We start from the raw sequence: 22987 nt of genomic DNA on the forward strand, positions 1-22987 counted from the left end.
CTTTTCCTGTATTTAATTGTTGCTTCACAATAACCTTTGGTTTTGTGGTAAAACAGTACAGACTGCACTGTTTTATGTGCTCTGCTGTGTAACTATTTGCAGTTTGTACTATCACACAAAAATTTGACTGCGCTGTTCTATACATTACAACTACAATGGCAGCTGTTCATCTTTAGGGAGAAGTTTGAAGTAATTAACAGTTATGTGCAGATGAGACTAAATAAGGTAGTCATTTGTAATAAATAGCTTCATATTTTTTCAATTATATTTATTGTTAATGTAGTGATAATAAAGTGTTTTTTCATACTTCCACCTTCGCTAAATCTCACAGAAACACCTGAGGTGGTTTACCATCTTTACAGTGACTTAAAAGAAAAGGCAATATCCACAAATATTTCACTACGTAGAGAAATAACACATTGTAGACATACCGGATCCAGCATAAAATACTGTTTGTTCTTCAGATGATCTTTACCTCTTGTGCAGTTCCGTAAGAATCAACAAACTGATAAAAAAAGAAAAACAAGATGTTCAAATTTTTAGTAATACCATAGAAGTTAAAAAAAATTACAATTTACAGCTGGTTATGAGTATTTCTTTTGTGTGATATTTATATAGCTGAAGGTAATTGCATTGAAGACTCTGTCTTGTATTTGTTATCAATTTACTAAAATACTGACTACATATTTGCAAAAATATTCTGTGAAATAGCTTGTAACAGTAGTAATGGTATTTAGCTTTGCATGTACCTTCTTGATCTTCTGGGATTTTCTGGTGATTCTGTTAATGGTTTGTGTTGTACTGTATGTTCTGTGCCTGATTCTCAGAAAATAGGAATTGTAATCTTTCGCAAAGATTAATTTTCATTTAGTTTAAATGGAAAACCAAAGACAAACAACATTTGTTCACTTAAATGATAGAAAATGTAGGTTATATACACCAGTCTTTAATTACTGGTCGCTTTAAAGCTAAGTTTTCAAAAGTCACAATTAAAAAGCATCGATGAATAAAACTACCAAATGTTATTGTGCATAATTGAAATTAAGTAGCTGTCTTACAGAGCTTCTGCTAGAATAACTGTAATTATTAGTGCCTTCATATATTTTTTTATTTGATAATAAAGCTTGTACAGTATGTGGAATAATGTAACTGGATTCTTCAGTTGTTAAACCTCCCACCCCAGATTTGACCAAACTCCTTAACTACAGTATATACTGTTTTTCTAATTGTGGGTTGTTTTAATATTTACAAACTAAGGGGACACTGTAACTGTAAGCCGTGTTTCTTCCAGCTTCATATGCCTGCAGTGGAATATTAAAACAGTATCAGAGTCTCCCTGTTTAATAGACCTGGACTATCAGAGTTAAACTATGACATATTTGGCATTTAGGACACAGGACATTCACACACTTTATATGGTTACTGGATAAAAAACCCATAATGATTATTTTAGAATGCATGATTTTATAATCCGATTTCCTTCTCCTCACAAAGGACAATACAATCTTGTTTGTGCTAGAGGTGTGGGGGGTCTTTTTAAGAAAATCTTAAAAATAAAACATAATTAAGATAAATATATCTAATAAACTTTTTCATACTTACAGCACAAGACAGATCTAAAAATAGTACTATATGATAGAACTGTTGTTCAAGAGCAACAGACCATGTCTATGTACACTACGAAGGCTTATGAAAGTAATATTTATGAAGCTTTGACACCAGGACAAAAGGTATTTGTGTTAACTATTTAAAATAACCTGGTATACTTTGTATATGACATAACTGCTCTAACAAAAAAAATGTAAAAATATTTTTCACTAGTATCCTTCTACCTGTCCACTTTCATAAAGACTCTTCCTATAAAACAATATCGATGTTACTTACTTTGATGTAACCAGTCTAAAACAGAACTGCTTTTCAAAATTCCTCTAAGACCAATTAAATAAATAACATGATTCATCTTTCATCACTGTTAATATAGTCATTACTCCTAGTTTTTAAGCTGAATTCCAAACACCACCTTATGAAGGTCAGGGCAAATAATTGGCATATATGTTTATAATATATCAAAGATATTAATTGTACTCCCAATGTCAATTGCATGTTGTGAAAATCTTTACAAACAGGCCTGATGAATCTTACATTTTAAATGCCATGTGAACATTCCAGTCTAATGTACTCATACTGTAAACTAAACATTACATCAAAATGATCTCAGTTCAGACACATAAAACAGCTTGTTTAACAGCTAGTCTTGTCAAGTCCTATCAACAGCAGAAATAATGGGAGCTCTTTGTCACTGAGAACCTGGAACATGTAGCAACAGGAGTCAAATTCAGTTAATTCATGAAAGATCAGGAAGCACAGGAAGACAAGAAGACACCTCTCCCTTTTGTGTCACTGAAGGCTTTGAAAGTGAGCAAGATGCTGCCAGCAAATACATATTTGTTGGTGGATGAGAGGAAAAGCTTGTAAATCCACAGCTGTGTTTTCTCTGTCATATTGTAGCTGACCCTTGCCTAGAGCTGCCTTGAGATCCTTTTGCACAGATATGAGGGAAGAGCCCTTTGAGCACAAATAGCCACCCAGAGAAGGAGAAAGAATGTTTAACTTTCCCTTTCTTTGTTTAATTTGAGTTGTGTTAAGAAGCTCATTCTGAAAAAAAAACCAACACCCACACACAAAAAAAGACTAGGAGAATAGTTGTTTTTTTTCCTGTGTGAAAAATGATTTTCAGTGTTTTGTTGCAAAAGGAAACGTAATAATGTTACAAAACAAAAGTAAACAATTTTCCTTAACATCTACATCTGGAGAAAGGGGGTGTGGCTGTTTGAAAAATATAAAAGACTAAATGAATATTTTCCTGTATTATCTTGTGTAAATCTGTTTTAAGTTTACTCAGTAGGCAATTAAGGCAAGGAGGGAGTATACTTTTGTGAGATTTGTGTTTGGTGGGAAATTTAATTTTGCTTTAGTATAACCAGCACAAGCTACGTGACTAAAGAGAGGTAGAATAGAATGAGCAGGACGGGATGAATAGCCTTCTCTCCTCTGTGACGTTCTGATTCCCCCATCTTTCTCATGTGCTTTATTCCCCAGCTGAACATAAAATAATTTGTAAGTGCTGCCAAGCACAGGCTCCATAGGTAAAAGGTTTTAAAACAGGGCTAATGCCACTAAATTTAATACAGAGGCCCCACTCTCACGGCATGTGAAAACATTGTTTCAACATTTGTTAGACGAGGCCTAACAATAACAGTGAGCTGGAGAGTTTCATTTTCATTAGGACAAATGAAGAATAATTTATATATTAGATGCCTTTTCAATATTTATGATCTGTACAGGGATTGGATGCCTGCTGTTTAGATTATGTCATACAGTTTATGGGTCCAGCCCAGGATCTTGTCTTGAAAGAATCAAGTCAGAAGCTGACCTAAGGGCAGGTGTGCAGTACATAAAATGTTAGAGGGATGCTGCAGTGAGGGACAATTTTGACCAATTTTGAAACAATTGGTTCTCATCCTTGTCCTGTAAAAATCATTTCAAAATTATCAAGAATTTCATCATTCCTTTAGTTTGTTTCAGGAAAGGTGTGTTATACCGTTCTGATGAGGGTTGAAAAGAATCTTTGTGGTTGTATATTCTGAGAATATTTCCTATTAGGTACAAAGCACTGAAAACGTCTGTCTTCCTGAAATTGTATCTAGCTAACATGTTTTATTATAATCTATGGAAATTTCTGCTCCTTATGAACATGTTTTTGGAAGCAAATGCCTAAAATGCACAAACAATATTTGCCCTTTGGCCAAGGCTATTTAACTGTGTTTGAAGCTGTGTCTTCCATATAAATCAATGATGTATAGATACAGTATAATATACGATCTGAATGGCATCATTTTAGGATCCTCAAAGGATCCTTGTAATTTTAAATAGTTACATTTGGAAGAGCTGAGGTGCGCCATTATTTCACTGCTCTACACATGATGTTTCTCAAACCCAGAACTAGAGTTAACAACTACAAAAAGGCTACTCATAGTTTTTCACTCATCTCCTTGCTTGCAAATCATATTGATCTGTAACAAGCTGCTATGCTGAACACAGACTTTCTACTCAGATCATTCACTTACTGCCGTACACTGACATACTGTACTCGGGTGAATACTTCCTTAGATCGCAGGAAGTGGTTTGAATTCATTTAATGACTTAATTGTGCTAAGACAGGTTTTGGCTGCACATATCTAGGTATGGAATTGTAAGACACTCTAAAATGGTGAAAATCAGATATATGGATTTTGAACTTTAATCTGTTTTTCACTTAAACACACATATATTCCCTTTTCACAAAAGCGAAACAGGTATTCTCAGGTGACAATTATTTAATTCGGTTCTAATCATTGCTGTTAAATAATGTGGCTTAGAACTACAACTTTTCAGCTAGCATTGTCTCTGTAATATGTTCACATACTTCAAACAACACTGTGGGGCCAGAGTGTAAACTTCAGAGTTAAGGTGCCAGATGGTGGAACTGACACACCTTATGCTAATAACATGGCAGCCTTACAAACACCTGTTCTGCTACATTAACGCGTAGCTGCTCAGGAAGATGAGGAATCCTGATTAGCCTGAAGCTCAGGCCCCTACAGCAACGCAGACACCTCTGCTGTGGCTCATAGTCAGCTAATGATGACTGGAACCCACAAAACTTTTCTATATTTACTAATTGGGCCGCTAAGGAAGTCAATAGGTATATCATCTTTATGGAACAAGTAATATGTTTATTCCATGCTGAAAAGAGAAGAAAGAAAACACAGCGTTTCCACTCTGGAGTCTTCTTCGGGTATAAAGCGACCTGAACTACCCAACTGAACTATATCATCTTTATGATCCTTGATTTTTTCTTAACTGTGAAGATATCATACTATTTTATTTTTAATACCTCTTTAACCCCTAAAAGCCACACTTTTGGTGGGTAACAATTTTTTTTTTGTTTTAATCCGCGGCATAGTTTTGTTCCCATGCATTTAATTGTCTGAATGTATTTATTCCTTTTGTTTAATGCCACTCTACATTATGCATTTTGTCTGAACCATTCCTAAATTTTTGTAGTGAGTGTAAATGAAAGTAAAGGAGAGAAAAGTTTCCTTTAGTCTGAGAAAGAAAAGAACCTGTTGTTTTATAGATTTCTTGTTGTTTTAGATTTTATAGGTTGAAAACCTTCTAAAATCTGACCAATGTGACCAATTTAGTAAAATACATGGTGTCTTTCTATGCTTTGGTGTGAGCTGCTAGAACTCTGACCTTTGGCAGATGTCTAAGCTAGATAACTCCCTTAAACATTTCCTGCTCTCCAAAAACTTCAAACAGTGCTTGATAAATTGCCAAAAAGTTCAAATGAACAGCACTGTTTTGAATAAAGCTCGCCTATATACATTGACTTCTATTTACTTTCTGACGGGTTTTGCTGGAAGGTGTGATGTTAAACGGAACACGTAAGCCAGGTACAGTATGATAAAGGGAATGTTTTACTTGGGACAGCATCATACTTGAAAAGCAGCCTAAAAAAAGAGAAAGCAACAAGCTCTTCTTACAAAGACTTTAAAAATCTCACAATCGTGAGTTTATTTGTAGAGACATGTAACAACTCAAACATTTAAAGGAGGAACAACTCCTGCTAGAATTGTACTTTTAAACTAAACGTTCAGAGTCTCGAAACATATTTTGTTCTAGAACTTTTTTTTTAAATCTTTCTAAATCTTTTAAATCTTTTTTTCTGAAATAAATTTGTGCATTTCCTCTCAATTCTAAATAAAAGCTAGTCATTTGCATGGAATGTATACCACCTTTGATGTGCACACTTCTTATAGTTTTAATAGTCCTATTAATTAACCAGTTTTATATTAAAGCAAATAAATGTTTTTGTACAGAATTCCCGCCTCGATGTATGGATATTTAAATTACCGTTTAAATGTAATAGCTGTTAAGTTTAAGTTTGACCGCATGGGAAAACCAGTTTCTTCCCTTCAGATACAGGGTATTACCATTTGAAAAGTATTTAAGCTAAGTTCCTGTAAAAACAAGAGTGGGAGTGCATTGAAGCAAATTCTTTGCAGTTTCGGTGTTAGGCAAGAAATTACGCAATGCCTGCTTAGCAACATTGAAAGATGGAAAACTAAATCTCTCTCCGCTCCAGAATTCCATAGGAAAAAACCCTGAAATGAACATGCCCCTCTAACTACTTTCATAATGTATTTTTTAGGTAGCAGATAAAATAGATGTAATTTAAAAACGAATTCCTCATCTATTGCACAACCACAAAGCTTGTGTATGTTTCCTCTATCAATAACCTATATTCATGTTTTTCAGTATTACAAATATGTCTAAGAACAATGTTAGACTTTCACTTTGTAGTTTCTTGGTAGACTTCAATCAGAAAACAAAATCATATAACTTAATGGTTCACTTTAGTATGTGCCACTCCTAGCAAAGTGAATCAGAGTACTATTAAATTGCATATAATCAGCTCAAACTCTGCACTCTGCAGAGAGATGTAACTCCAGAAAAAAACTAAAGGACACATTTCAGAGCTATCTCTTTGTGAAATAGCATAATGAAAAACAACAATTTAAAATTTTCAAGTAGGTAGCTGTGTCAGCATGTGTAGGCTGCAATGAAATAAGTAAAGGTTTATTCCATGCTGAAAAGAGAAGAAAAGAAACACGTTTCGGTTATGGAGCCTTCTTCCACAGCCGAAAAATTGTGTTTTTCTTCTCTTTTCAGCACGGAATAGACCTTTACTTGTTCCTTATTTAAAAAGTTTTCAATTATGTTTTAGTGTGCTTTAGAAGATTTCAAAATTAAGTGTTTCTATTTCAAATTGCGCGCAAAGCAATTTAATAAATAAAGTTGTTCTAAATGTAGCAGAAGATTTAAATGTGCAATTAAAATCAGTCTTTTGTATGTGAGAGTATATGAGCTCAACATTCAAACATGCATGGCCAGAACATTAAAAGGCATTTAAGAAAACAGTTCAATTTAATGATTAACTTAGTATAATAAACGTTCTAACATGACAGCAGCATTTCAAAACCAGATTGTTTTGGCATTTTATTTAATCACTGACCAAAGTTCACCCCTGAGGTTCAGAGGATTAAAAATAATGAAAAACAAATTATCTGCTTGTTCACACTTGCTTTTAACTCTAATTTTAACAACGCACATAAATGTATTTTCTCCATTTAAATAATTTTACTTATTATTATCACAATACTAATTGCAAGTCTATTGCTATAATGGGTGAAAATGGCTTGCCAGTATGCTACAGGCAAAATGAATGTAATTAACAACTTTGAATTTTCTAAATCTGGCCCAGGATCCAATGACTTAACCTGCAGCCACAATTTGATCTAATCAGGTGTGTCAATCAGATCTCTAGAGAAACTTGCATTCAATTGCCACAGTAAATGGATTTCTAGAATTCCAAAAGCCACATTCCAATGCAAGAACTATCCTAACATCTTAAAGCAAGACAAACATGTTTTTCAATTGATGGTACTGTATGACTGTTATAAATCATAAAAAAACAAAGTGCAATTGCCCTTACTGCAAAGGGAGTTAATTATGACAAACTGTGGATTTTACATTTGCTTCCTAGATATTTATAGCACAAGAAATGCACCTATGACTTTGACACCAACACTATAATCGTCAAAGTTTAGACTGTATTCTATATTTAGTGTCATTAATCAAGTGATAATATAGAATAGAAAATGCTGATGTAGAGGACATGTAAATAGTGTTGTTTTAATTCAATTATAACACCTCCAGACACCTTTTTTTAGTGTGTTTTGCGCATTAAAATGTTCATTTACCAAAATAAATAACTTATTCATGTCTCAGATGTCTGTTTGGGATTTTGCCTTGTGAGCTAAGACGTACGGATGCTTCCTTTTTCTGAAATTGACCCTCCCAAAATTTCTAGAAAATACCTGGTACAAAAATGACTGAAGAGGCTGGCTAAGCTAACACATGTGAGCTGTTTATGGTATAAAAATGTCGCCACAAACTCACAATTAATCCTCCATGTGACTGATTGTGTGTGACTGATTGTGAAGGCAATTGGAATCTATTGTTGTAAAGGCAATGTACTGTATTAGGTGCAAACGAATACTAACATACCTGCAAGAGTGGCTCCACAGAGTATAAGGACTGAGGTCTTCCTAGCTGAATCTGGAAATGCAGACTGCTACTTTGGCTTTGAGGCAGTGCCTAAAGATTCAGGAGCTCTGATAAATACACTGAACGGTTGCTCCACCCCCAAGAACACCTTCAGTTTCCAAAGAAGAGTAACAGATATTCTAACACAGAACCCTGGTCTTAAATTCCTTTGCTTATCTAGGACTGATCTATTTTTTCTTTTTTTTTTACTATTTTGACAGATTCACAGAAAATCCTCTGATCTACTGTGGTACTGACAGTATGTGTCATATATAAAACTGGCATGTTGGATTCTTTTTTTAACAAATAGAGGCTGGAGGATTGTTTTTGTAAAACTTAAAAGTTAAAAAAAAAACTCTCTCCTTTGTGGAATGTAAAACCCCCACTGTCTTACAAGCTAAGTGCCTGTTGTGCACAATACGAGACTGAGTCTCATTAGCTTTCGGGTGCTAAATCAAATCATATCAAATCAAATCAAAGTTTATTAATCACACAACTGCTTGATGATAAATCAAAATTGAAAAAAATGATCCCTCTTTGAATTCTGTATGTTAAACAAGACCAGTGCAGTAACATCCTGTTCTCATGAAACAAGTTTCTTTCAATGAAACCAGCTGTCATATAATTACACACCCAGAAGCTATTACATCAACAGAGAAAGTTATGCTCCTTTCTGTATACTGCATCTTGTAGTAACTGAGTTGTGCATTACAATGACACAATATTTGCCTCATGCAAGTAGAATATGAAATGAACAACTTAATCTTAAATAATAAGCCAAATTCACTATACTAGTGATCTTATCACTTTCATCTTTTATTGTTGATATAAAAGAAACTGGAAAATGTCTTATATTTTTCAACTTAAAGAAGTGTTTTTATGTTTCAAGGCTTTTGATGGTTCAACTCTCTCAACTTTAACTTATTCAGATTGGTAAACATCAGAACACATTATTTCGCAAATCTTAGTTCAGCCAAGAAAACTGCAACAGCACTTTTTTGAGACAAAATCAAAAGTGAATTATGTGTCAATGATTTCCTTTGTGTGTAAGAATATTACATTAAATATGGAAATAGCTCATATCTCACAAAAAAATCAGTGATGTCAGTTAATCAGAATGCAACCGGCATATAAAAAGTGCCACTCCTATGGTGAGGCTTGGGATGAAGTTATTTCTCTCACACTCCCAAAAATGATTTACACCTACAAATGGCAGGAAGAAGTGATGCAAATAACTGATGTCTGTAGGACTCTGGTCAAAACCTGTTCATCAGATGTTGCTGAGTCTTCTGAAGGAAGTCAGTCCTATCTGATTACCCTATTTTAATTCTCAAGACTCCTATCTGATCCATAGCCAGTACCAGCTTGTTTGAAATGGTTAAGACACTTAAAGTTAAAAAAATAATAAGTTTAAGGTAACTAAACAGCACATCAATAGCTCTGATGTTAACATTTATTTTAACATTTTTTAAGTGAAAACTTTCACCATGTTTTTAGTCAAATAATTGTGACCAAAATGTGTTTTTACAATGTGGTTTACACAAAATGTCCCCCCCCCCCCCATTTTATAATCCTTTATTTAACCAGGTAAATCGATAGAAAATAAATTCTCATTTATATGGTGATCCATTTATCAGGGGTTTAATCTTGGGTAAAAGTGTAGTTACTTTAGGGTAAACTCAAAGTATCCTTCTCAAAATCAACTTGAGTGAAATACAAAAGTGTGACCTCTGAAAAGTCTGAAGTATCGGAAATAGAAAGTAGCCACCCTTAAATTCTATAACTGGAAATCTGCTGTAATCCTGAATTACACACTAGTTATATTTATCAAAAGCTGTCACACACATTTCCAGTCACATTTAAATCTCACATCAGAAACTTAAATTAAAATAACAATCTTTACCCATAAAAAATACAGGTAGAATCAAGTGTTACAGATGTGAAATCAAGGTTTGAAAGTGCCTGTAGATCCCAATTACTCTTCTAAAGTAGTAAATGCATCCTTCACAGTCCAACAAGAGAGACTATAATAAACACAGATGAGTCCATTTTAACCTTTTTTATTTTTCACAATCAAAAGCATGAATTATTTGTAATATTTTGCCAATTGTTAATGCCTCTACTGTTTTTTTCAGCTGCAGAATAAGATGGTTTTCTGAGACTGCTTTCCTGGATTATATAAGAGTTCAGCAAGGTGGAAGAGCTTTTCAATTCACAGGAACCTGAGGCAGGTAGATGCATGTTACTCCTCTAGACATACTTCCCTGTTTGTGAAGAATGACCTCAGCAGATCTTTTGTCTGTCAATTATGTATTCAAATATTATTGCCAACAGGCCAATTATCTCTCAAGCTGTTTGCCACTTTGTGTACAAGATGACTTCATAGAAATACTGTCTAATTTAATAAACAACACACAACATTTTGCATTGCCATATTCTCGTTGAACAAATGGTTTTAAACAATCAAGGTCAAAAAGTATGTGAACCCTTATATTTATTAACTAGTGGCAATAACCTCAACCTAACGCTGACCTGCGCAGCGGTTAGGAGGTATTTTGCCCCATTCCTCTGTACAAAACTGTTTCAGTTAATGTTTATTTTTGGGATGTCTTGCTTGAATGGCCTACTTCAGATCACTGGGTTTTTTATCCCAGATGATCCTAAAGTGCTTTGTTACTTTAGAAGGAGACCAACCTTTTTTGAAAGATGCAAGTGATGTGCCCAAACAAACATGGAAATAATCTCATAGATATCCTCCTGAGGTCAGTGTTTCCCCATCTTACATCTATGGTTTGTTTTGCTTACCTCCTTGTGATATACCACACTTTAAATGCAGCCTACATACTTGTATGAAGTCAGCCATGTACTGCATGTTGTTTGCTATGTGTGTGCCCAGTCTTTATTTTTGTACATGGATTTTTAAATTTCATTTGCTAACTAAAATATTTGCCAATCCTAATTTGGCATCCTCTGCAAACATAACTCATATGTTAACTAACTATACAAGATCTGTGCTAGATCGGTAATATAATTTAGGAAGAGTGCTGTCTTAATACAGATGCCTGTGATTCACTGCTGCAGTTTTCATCCTGATTTAAGCATTCAAATTGCTCTTATTTTTACTGCTTCCTGTCCATTAACCAGTTAATCCAATACCGATACTGCCTGCACTTTAAGAATGGAACATCAAATTAAAGTTTACTACACATTGTGTCCTTTACATTTTGTTGAAAGACCCTTAACAAGTTTCCTAATCAAGACCTAATTCCTACGTACATTCCTACAAGTACTTAGGGGTACACCTGGATGATAAGATGGAGTGGTCTGGTAACACTGACGCCTGGATGTTGGGAGTCTTCTAGGATGCTCCACATGCTGCAAATCACAGGCTTGAGGGTCTTATTTCAGTGTTTAATAGGATTTTTTTTTATCTATTAAAATGTAAGATCTATCTTGATTAAGGGAGACTATTATTTTTGGTAATGAAATGTAGACCAGCTCTTTCTGTAAATATGAAATAGGTCCCTTTGCCTTCATTTAAATCAAACGGTTTAGTTTTTAGCAAACAATGGCTTCCTGTAGCAACAACCTAGTGTTACAGTACCTGATAGCCATTGACATATATGTGGCTGGTGTAAACATGGGCATACTCTGTGACACATGACTATTCTTCTAAGCAAGGTCTATGAGCATTGAAAATTCCCTTTTGAAGCCCAATCACACAGTTAAAACTAATTTTATCAGCTCTAAGAGCTGTAAATTACTACCAACATTAGTTTTCCTCCAAGTACTATTTCTAAATCTTACTTTATTAACATGTTTTTTTTAAATGCTGGAGTGCAAAGCAGTATATCAAGATTAGTTGCTAATTACATGGTTGAAGATGTGTTTGACACATGTGTGTTTGAATTTCTTGCATGAAGGCATGCAATTCGAGCTCGGCCCTTTTTTAAATAACTGGCAGAGCTGCATTTTTAAACAGACACCCCCATTCAAACAGATTGCGGTTTAACATGATCATTAACATCTACAAGGGAAATGTCATCCCACACACCTAGCTCTGACTTGTGATTTGTCTTGCTCACAACATAAGAAAAGTCAAAAAGGGACACCATTTAGCGAATCTCACTCATGTTTCTAGTAGATTATTGGCCCTGGATCTCATCCAACCATTTCTTGTAAAATGTGACACCTGCAATTCCTTGTAGTTTCACTGTTCATTATGAAGAATTTCACTGTCATTTTGTGTCTTAGACGTTTAGAGGCAAGGGATAGCATTGACTGAAAAATTACAAAAAATGCATTTTTTTTCTAGAAAAAATCAGGCATTTTTATTGTTTTTTGTATTACAAAACTGCTCAATGTATTATACAATACACTTTATATAGTAATTAGTAACATTCTACATTTACAGCAGGTTACATATAGGTCTTAGAATGCTAAATTGAGATGTATCACCTTTAACATGTATAGTACAGGCATCAGATGCATAGTGGTTACATAGTAGGCTAACGTTATATTTTAAATTTCCAGTTAATTTTAGCATGTTGTCTCTTTTAATCAGAAATACAGAAAATGTGCCCTTCTGTTAATGTGTATAATTACAATCTATATACCTTTTATCATATGACATGTCTCAGGAGTTAATTGGCAACACTGCATTCTGAAAAGAACCTATGTACACTAACCTTAACTGTTAGCAGCACTGAATTTTTTTTACAGTTTTAACTATACAATGTGTTGGAAATGAACACAAATTATAGGTGTCAACTTCCCTTTTGGAAATAACAAAAATAATCTGAAAGATAAACATGCAGTGCTCATAATGGAAACCAGATATTCATAATTGCAGATCAACAATATTTTTTATCAACATGTCCACGTATACATACTTTCTTTGCGAAAAAGTCTACACTTACTGTGTTTTTTTTTAATCTGAAAAGTTTTAGTTACTGCACTAGGTTGCCTAGATTACATGAATCAGGTCCAGGAGACTTAAAGTTAGTACATTTTAACTTTCTGTAAAATGAAAGTTGGGTTCTGCCAGCAGTATAAACCCCCCACAAATGAAAGAGAAATCAAATTTTGTTTTATTTACAGAAGAAAATAGAGAAAGTAAGAATAAAGCAGCAGAGGTCATTTTGATTTAAGAAGAGTGACAGGGAATAACAAATTTTCACTAGATTTAATAACACGCCTGTTAGCTAAAAGGTTTGAAATAATTCACAAAGGAATAATGACCTGAAAATATTTTGGAGAGCCGTCATTTTTTGTCCAAGTGAATCTGAGACTTGCTGCACAACATAAAATGGAAAATGATACAAATCCTAAAAATGCAAAATAACATTTTATATCTCCCCAAAAAGACAATGTTCATGGTATAATACTACACATCTAAAGTCATTATCTCTCTGTGTTTTCATTACTGCATGGCATCCCAGACAGTTTTCTCCATCACTGGGACACTTGGTATCAAAGAGGACCTTTAGGAATGTTGGAGATGTCTGATGGCTTTACCTGGATTTGCCTTCTTGATGGGCTGATTTTTGCCAAGTGTAAGTATACCCCTTATCATCATTATTGTAAGGGGCACCTCAGTGCTGCCTTATTTTTTCCCCTATTTTCAACCAGATGGATTAGAGTACACAATGTTTTATTTCCTTGTCCTAGGTGGCATTATTTAATTAATATTGTCAGTGGCCTTGCAGGTCATGTAAATAACTGGCAGAGCTACAATTCAACTCAAGCATGCCACACTTATGTCTGAGTACTTACATTTAATACAGTTAACAAGTTCAATGATCTTGTTCAATGATTTTGCACCTGTTGCATTCCATCGTCTGGCTTTTTGGTACAGATATAATGGAGAACCCGTCACGTCATTCTGTATAATGAATGAGGTCTTTCTGTTACTGGAATAAGCCCTTGGATGTAAAGTGTAAAACAAAATTTTGTCGCTTAACACTTTCCAGCAAATCTATGTTGGAGTAAATGAAATGAACAATGGAAATGCAGATCGAAATTACACTTAAGTATAGACGTCTACGTATCTAAGAAAAGTCAACATCCGCAGACCTCGATTTCTAGAAAGAGACCCAAGTGAGTGTGTTTCCTTTTCTTTAATAAGTGTTACCAGTGATTTCTAAGGGGAAATAGATACAGCACATTCAGTAATATAATATAGTTAAAGACATAACTTTAACTATAAGAGTTTTCTTATTAAAAAACTGGAAATCTCCAACTGATATGAAATAATCAATATACCACAATATCTGACATTTGGTGAGGTCTAGGTTGCAGTGATATCTCTAATGATATCTCAAATTAGTGATCAAAAGTTTTAAAAACAATTTTGAAGTAATAATTTTCATGTCTGATTTCAAGAAGGGCAAATGGCAATTTGCTGTGGCTATAAAACATTAGTATAATCAACTGAATATAATTTTGACAAAAAATGTAAACATTTTCACGTTGAATCAAGCCGTGCCTCTAAAATTCATGCTTCACATGCCAAGAAATCTGCCTGCTTCTCAGGTAATTGGCAAAAATTGATAATATGCAGTTTCTGCAAAATTAAACGATAGACTTGTACAACTAAAAAGACCTTAAAAATCTCTATCAATTGAAAGATGTCCAATAATCAGTAGCCTAAGGAGTGAAGAACATATTCTGGAGTAACCTCTCCATGTCTTAACAATAAACTAGTTGTGGGTCTTCCAAGTTTGGGTCTTCTTTCGAATGCTTGTCCGCTGAATCATCTAGTTATTGAGACTCAATTCTGTTCTCTCTGTTGTTTTCTTGCTCTGAGGACCCCACTGTTTGGGCTTTTGACCGAATCTCTGCAGTCTTGAGGTCCTGAAGGCTGGTATAGCTTGTTGTCTGAATCTGAAGATCACGTAGGGAGTCTTTCTTTATCTTCTGAGAAGAAAATGGACACTATGATGATCATGTTAAAAGGAGATCACCATTCGCATTCACCAATTTTTCCAAAAGGAAAACACACCAATAAGTTTCTTTTTCATATTTGTCTTATCTTGATAAACAGTTCTCCAAATATAAAAGGCTCTTACCAAACTAATTGGATTCTGCTTTGACGCAGATTCCCAAACTATTTTTACCCCTTCATATTTATCACAGGATTTTTATTTGATCTTATTTTTTTCAGTATATAATGAAATGCTTGTGGTTTGCATGATTGCTTTTGCAATCCTGTAATGCAATACAGTATATCCATTTTAGAAGCATTTGCTGTTGAACCTGGAATCTGATCAACTATTCCACTAATGTTTATAATTACCTTTGCTTGAGGAGCCAGATTTCTCTTCTTCTGCTTGGGGCATCTCACCTAGTCGTGAAATAAGCACAGAGAGTATAGCACAAGAGATGTATCTATATTTTCTTGTTACAGATCAATGCCAGATAAGAGTAATGGATTATACTGAACTGTACTGAATAATAGTGCTGGATTAATCATGTTCACGAATGAGTACAAATTCACCTTTCTTGTTCTGCTCATATTACATATTTTCTTAAATTCCTACTCCAACAATGTAATTGTTGCAGTGATCCCTTAACTTTTTTGTTAAGGCAACAAAAGTCCTTTACGGGCGTTGGACCACTTGTTATATTTTTGAAAAGTTATTCTCAGATGGATTTCTTCTGATTTGCAAAATAAAAGCTTCAGCATAGACACTATGAGGGATAATCAATATCAAATGACAGTACTGTAAAAAAGAGCTGCTTAGATTTGTCATTACATTCAGCATTTTCAGAGACTTGTTAATTTGTGTATTTTTTGTATTTCTAAGTACATAAATTACAGAACTGAGGAAGCCAATTGGTCCTTTGTGGTAAATTTGATAATATTGGCTTATGAATACAAGCACCTCATGAAACACTTATTTGCTGAGGAATCCCAGTGAATCTTCTTTACAATAAAGAGATTTTAAGCCCTTTCTTTCTTTTTTTGTTGTTTTTGTTTTCGAGTTAATAGAGTACCTGAGGGCCCTGGAGGGTCGCAGTCACTCGTGACAGCGAACTGGAGATCAGTCCCTAAAGCAGCAATGGAGCTCCTTGGTCGAGCACACCGGTCCCCTGAGAGACTCCTCCTCAGGACAGACTGAAAAGAAAATTCTCACTTTAAAAAAAACCTACAACTTTCCTAAGTACGTTACATTGTTTATATCACCTGCATAGTTCCCTTCTGTTATCTGTGAACACTGAAAAGGGCATCAATGCATATTTGCTAAAACATACTGGTACATTTACATTTTGTTTTACTGCTTGGTTAACTTTTTTTTTCTCTATATGGGTCCTAACTCGTCATCCTACAGACAGGCAGGTTAAGGGAAAACTAATCCCTAATAAACTCCTCAATAAACAATCCTAAAGGCATGATGTTATCCCTTGTGAAATGATCTTGCTGCTACAGATCACCTAAAACGAGAAACTTAAATTCTAAAAAATAAAATGGGAGAGCCAAGGTTGACTACCCTGGTCTGTGTATTTCTGGTCTTCCTTGTAAAATAGAATTATTCCTCAAGCATCGGTAACAGAGAGAACCACTAACAGAGAAAAGATCAAAGATAACGGAGAAAGAAATTTCAGTGTGAATGTTGCTGCAGTTCTGCTGAGTTTGAGAGGAACAGCAGGTTCAGGCATTGACCCACTTTGTTCAGTATTGGTCATTGTATTCATACCAGCAGTGGTACCTTACCTTCCTGGTCAAGGGGCTGCTGGGAGCAGAAACACTGCTGTATAGGCTCAGGCTGGAGTTGGACCGGCTTGCTGACAAGACTCTGGAGGACTGGTTTCCCCCACATCTCAGCGGGGAGGAGCCAAAAACATCTGAAGATAAATACTTCTCTTTTATCTTCAGATTTGTCCTGCCTTTAACTGTGAAAATACAATTTCAACAGCTTATACAGCAGCCTTAATCGTATAAGTTTAGTATATGTATTTCTGTCGCACAAGAGTGTGCATGAAATAGCTTCTCCTCTAGTGCACATATACTCTGACTGCTGCCAGTCTTCTGATTTGTGCCATACTGGAAGTAGGCAAGCCTCAGGAAAATTTCAGGATAGGCTCTGAAAAACTCGTCACATTAAGAATTTACAAAACAATATTTAAAAAAATATTTAAAATCTATTTAAGATGAAGAAAAACAAATACAAATCTTCCATTTTGATGGTACGTTGGAGTTAAGGTTAGGTGGTGTGTTTATTGTGATCGTTTTTGTGATGTGATGTTTCAGGTTGCTATTCTCTTTTGCACTAGCCTCTGATTCTCTTCCAACAGTATATGGATGCACTTTGGAAAGGTGCACTTTTAGGAAACATGCAGTAGCACAGAACCATGAAGATAGTGCTCCAAGATTTTTTCTCCATCCACCTGAGGTACAGGACATTGTCATTGCGTGTCAGATTAAACCTCCTCCAATGACAATGGGGCTTTAAATATCACCTACCTTCAAATTTCCAGTGCTACAGATTTATATTTTAATGCTGGATTTGAAACAGCTTTCAATATGGATTACATCTAGTTAGAAAATATGACAATTCCAGACCTCTGTTCCACAGTTGTACCTATTACATAATCCTCACCTCTGCAAGGATCATTCTTTACAAGGAACTCATCCAGTGCTGTCCAGCCTCCTCCCACTCGTACCATAAGGGTGCTACGGAGAATTCGAACCATCCTCAGCTGCTGGGAATCACCAAACTGCAGGAAGTAGACAGGTCAGCTCATTTAAAACTGCAGGAACATGTACACTACAAAGTGATTTAATACCATACTGTATAAAACACTGGCATGTGCTGTAGCTGTGACCCATCCTGTTTAAAGTAGAAGTAGGAACGGCCTTTCTCTAGGTCAGCTCCAGCTTCAAGTGAGAGGTATGTACCTCAGGTTTCAGTTCAAAACTTTATAGAGAAAACTAGCTTATACCAAGGAGCTCCTATCTTTGTACATTAAACAACAGCCAAGACTACTATAACAACCATGCATTGAGACTTCTGCTAGTTTGTGCGTTCTGTTTCATGTTTTCATTCTTTCTGATTTGGTTGCTCAAATGGTTTCTCTCTTTACAAATCTAGTTTATTTGCATTTTTGCAAGTTCAAAAGTTACCACCTCTTATATTGAAGGGCTTCATCATTTTCTGCTTTTTTCTCTTTTTTTATCCTTTGTAATTACCTGATTGAAATAATTTTAGCTTAACTGTTCTAAACCTCCATTCTTTCAAGTCTTAAGTACTGTAGGTGCTACTCTAGATGTTATTATATATGTTGGTGCCATATGGCCAATGGTCCTGCATTTTAAAGTACCACTGTTTGTTCAGCTGTTGTTTCATTGGAGAGCACAGAGCATGACAAATGTTTCTAGCCATAAGGCAATATTGTAGTATGTTACTGAGCCATAAAATAATCTGAAATGAATTTGATGTCTATTTGAACTGGCAAGCCAGAGCCTGTACTGCAGTTCTGAGGAAACTCTCTTACCCTGTAGCGATTGGCACTGATTTGTTCAACTTGGAACCTCTTAGCACAGTTACACTGAGAGACCTGTCGACTCACCTGAGAATCAAAAAAGAGAGGTGATCAGATTTTACTGTATTTTAATAGGATGAAGACAAACTGTTTGAAAGATTTTAGGTTAAAATTAAATCAAAGCAAAAATAGAACCTCCCAAACATTGCATTCTTGCAGCCACAAAAGGGAAAAGTTGTCTGTCTCTAAGTATTTAAATCATAAGTTCAATATACAAAATTCAATTTTACCTGTGCTTGGTCAGGGCCCCTTCACTGGGATACAAAAGATGAATATTTTTCTGTCAATCAAACCTCAGTCAGCCTGGATATATGTTTGTTTTCAAGTTAACAATGTAGAGGTAACCAATGAGGCTGCTACCAATCTGAAATTAATTCAGCTCATTTTCAGCAAAAATGTTAGTTGTTTTCCCCATTGATCATACAAGAAACCAACGTGTAAAGAATGCCCATACACACTTACAGTATACTGTATTCATTTGCCTTTCCAGGAGCACAGAATAAAATGTCAAAAAGTAGTTAAACTCTTATTATAGACAGCAATTGCATTTTATCTTGTACAGAGTATAATTCATGTTTGGGGCATAGATGCACTATGGGAATCCTTTAGAGGTATAATGACAGTTCAACACAAATTGCACTTGTGAAGCTGTCTTGATGTATTGTTGTATTGATTTATCTAAAGCTTTTGATACTGTGTTTCACTTAGTCCTTCTGAAAAAGATGTAATATTGGTCTAGATGACCCATCTTGCATATCTTCACAATTGCATATAGTAAATATGGTTATATGTTTAGACTTATTTCACAGCCTTTTACACTTACTGTATTATGGGAATCCTGCCTTGGGCAATACACAACTCTTCTTTCCACCACTATGCCATTTTATATGAATGCGGACCCAGTTTCTCAGATGTAGTGACCAATCTTTAGCCCAGTTTCAATACACTAATCTGATAAAGCTAAATGTATGCTTTTCAATAATAATAAATCAATCTGCATGCATTGCATCGATGAGAAGATTGTTGGAACTGGAACAAACCATTGTTTACAAATCTCTAGGCACTGAGTTGGATTATGCTTTTTACATTTCAGTATTCATATTCAAATAGTCTATTCTAGGCTTGTTTTTCTTCATTGCAACAGCTTTTGTTCCTTTTATATTTACACATATATGTATTTATATTTATATTTACACAATTTAGTCTTGGTATACAGTACATACAGTATATGGACTATCTTGGACTATGTTGTTATAGATCAGCCTCCAAAGATTACAACATCACAGGACCAATATGCATAATTCTTATTTGAAAGCATACTTCAGGAACCTACAGTACTGATTTGATTAAATTCTGTAGCAAAAGTATAGATTTAAAAGAATCTCGTATTTTGGTAATTATCTGTGTTCTTTATATATAAATAGTACTTGGTTATTTTTTAACATCAATTTTTCTCAACAAAACTTCTTAACAAAAGTTTTGTTTAAAAATACTTTATCTTCCCATACAAGGCACAGCAATGAGTTCCAGTATTGTGTATTAATGTTGAATCATTACCATATCACATACAGTACCCCTTTAAAGATGATATCAAGATCTGGCATCAAATACACACATATTTATTTAGAATAACTGTATTATTCTGTTATTGTGGTGTTTTAAAAACCAAGATACAGTGGTTAACACCTGGCTCAGTGTCAACATTTGAAGTTCGCTGGAACTTAGTTGTGCTGGGTGTGAGTCACATTGTTCAAAAGAATCTTTCAAAGTCTGGTTTACATTGGTTAATAAAGTTCTGGATTAATAATCAAGGGTTATCAACAAAGAGGAAAAGGGGATAAAAACAGGCAGGAAGGACACAGAAAGAGAAAGGTCAAACAAGGTCAACACAGATCAAACAACATTATCACACACACTGGGACACACACACACAAACACAACATTAATTGGAATGCTACAGGACACTAAACAGACCATACACATTAGCTGAATATTTGAAAAACTTAAGAAAAAGCAAACAGAAACAGAACCCGATGAAGATCAGGGACAGTGATCACAAGTTGGCTATACAAAGTGGGTCACACAGACAGACCTGGTTACCGATTTCTCACTGCACTGTTAAAAAATAGAGATCAGACAAACATTTTTCCTTAAAATAACAGACCTATAGAATCCCAGAATTCCCACACCTGCCAGAATCACAACAGCTCCCAATCCTCCTATAGGAGAGGTTATGGAATTTAATTGAGCTGGCAGTGCACTAGACAATCTCCAGTCACAGCCTTAGGAACAGTGAACCTGTCCCTTAATAATGTTCAATGTGTTGTATGTTATATGTTGTGAGGTCTGTGCAGAAAATCACTGGGAATGAGCTACCCTCCATCGACCGGATATATCTCAACCGCTGCCACAATTGGACTCAAGCTATACTTCGGGACCCAATTCACCCTGGCCACGATCTGTTTTCACCCCTGGGTTCTAGTAGGAGGTATCGCAGTATCAGAACACTCACAAATAGAATCACAAATTGAATCTTGAAAACTAGCCATTATGCTGTTTTTAGGAAATACTGATTTCCTGTATAGAGATTCCCAGAGTTAAAAGCATCCTCTACTGGTTATTGGATACATTTGTAGAACAGAGAGTTAGGTTTCCCATTCATTGTATAACACTTGGATCTATACAGAGAGAGATTTAACTCTAGGTTGTATTCTGGTTAGTGCAGAGGGCAGGGTAATCTTTATTTTTGGGCTGGTTAGGCATTCTATAGGATTCAAATACTTGATAGCAACCTGGGGATTGTCAGGTTCATAAATATATACAGTAGGCATTTGAGATAGTGTAACTTGCAGTTCTATGTTTATGTTGCGCACAGTTTAATGTTTGTATTGTCATTATGAATAAATATTTGTTTAACTCAGAGTGACTGACTTATTTAATCAATCCTGTGCCAAAGAAAAGACTACTCAGGTGTTAAAAATTATACCAACTGCTGGGGTATATTGTAGGCAAAATCTTTTGGGAGTTACAAATACAATTTGGGAGTTATCATTATTTATCTTTATTACTGACTAATCCCCTTGGTCTTCTTCTGATATTCACTATTTTCACAACCCCTATTTGTAACAATATTATATTGCATTATTCATTTGGATAATTTACATCTTACATTGTAGTACTTTTCAGCTGAATCTTTCAAGAGTAACTACTGACTATTATTTTAATTTGCCAAGTATAGTTATTAAAGGTGAATAAATTTTTCAAGGGTAAACACTGCCTGTATTTACAGCTATAAATCCTAAATGGACAGGTCAAAATCTCCACAGACACATGGAGCATCCTGCAAGCAATCTGGCTCCAAAGCCTGTGCCTTCCCCAGTCTTACCTCTTCATTGATCTGATCAGCATCAGCGCCTCTTCTGAAAGGGTCTCTGCTAGGATGCAGAGCGCTCACAAACTCATAATAATCAATAAACCCATCACCATTTATATCAAAGATATTGGCTACGGCAGTCATTTCTAATGAATTGGTGGGGAATTCTGCAAAACAAAAGGCAAAATGCTTTCTTTATATTGACAAGATGAAATTGTACAAAATACAAAACAGGTCAGACATGATAAGCAAACAGCATATAAAGGGCAGCATACAGTGTAATGAATAGCATGTAGTTTAAAATCATAAACCCATTTTACTACCACAAAACAGCTTGAAGTACAAAATTTGATATAATACAATATCATATCATAATATAATATAATATCATAATATAATATAATAATATAATTAAACTTACAGCATATGTTCATTAACACTCTTATATGCACAAAGAACAAGCCACTACACTTCTCTTTTTTCTCTTTCAAAGAATCTCTTCAGACATGTAGAAATGCAGATCAATTTCCTGATGCAATAATTCTGAGATATGATTCATAGAACTAGGTGAACAGAGCTTACTTGATGCCAGGACATTGTCAATGAACTCCCTTTGGCTAATTCTGCCGTCCTGGTCTCTGTCAATGCTGCGGAAGATATCCAGGATTCTGGACTTCAAATGGCTAATCCACTGCATGTACCTCTTGCGCCAGAGACTAAAGTCAAAGTTGGCAAATTCCTCCATCTGCCAGCATAGAAAACAAGACTGAGATATAAAAAGTGGCAAAGTAGTGCTTCACGTGCTTGGTAGTTTCAAATAACACCAAAACACCCAAACGTTTTGAAGTATTAATA

The 22987-nt window shown here is 35.0% G+C and overlaps 2 protein-coding genes across 3 annotated transcripts in view; both read right to left on the reverse strand.

Annotated features, from left to right (window-relative positions):
* The window catches only part of eppk1 (epiplakin 1), a 23832-nt gene extending 15568 nt beyond the window's left edge, over window positions 1-8264 (reverse strand). For both annotated transcript variants that reach the window (XR_011190658.1, XM_069194936.1), the window contains exons 1-2: window positions 8176-8264; window positions 432-505 (exon numbers count right to left, since the gene is read on the reverse strand). The gene's annotated coding sequence lies outside the window, so the exon portion shown is untranslated. The remainder of the gene's footprint in view (window positions 1-431; window positions 506-8175) is intronic.
* A 4260-nt stretch (window positions 8265-12524) lies between these two features.
* pleca (plectin a) overlaps window positions 12525-22987 on the reverse strand; it is a 296093-nt gene continuing 285630 nt past the window's right edge. The window contains exons 67-74 of the mRNA XM_069195270.1: window positions 22715-22877; window positions 22145-22299; window positions 18712-18786; window positions 17817-17934; window positions 16931-17109; window positions 16213-16333; window positions 15512-15559; window positions 12525-15132 (exon numbers count right to left, since the gene is read on the reverse strand). Of these exons, the coding sequence (XP_069051371.1) occupies window positions 15107-15132; window positions 15512-15559; window positions 16213-16333; window positions 16931-17109; window positions 17817-17934; window positions 18712-18786; window positions 22145-22299; window positions 22715-22877 (885 nt within the window). The 3' untranslated portion in view covers window positions 12525-15106. The remainder of the gene's footprint in view (window positions 15133-15511; window positions 15560-16212; window positions 16334-16930; window positions 17110-17816; window positions 17935-18711; window positions 18787-22144; window positions 22300-22714; window positions 22878-22987) is intronic.

The sequence above is a fragment of the Lepisosteus oculatus genome, chromosome 10, assembly GCF_040954835.1.
Source record: "Lepisosteus oculatus isolate fLepOcu1 chromosome 10, fLepOcu1.hap2, whole genome shotgun sequence".
NCBI lineage: Eukaryota > Metazoa > Chordata > Actinopteri > Semionotiformes > Lepisosteidae > Lepisosteus > Lepisosteus oculatus.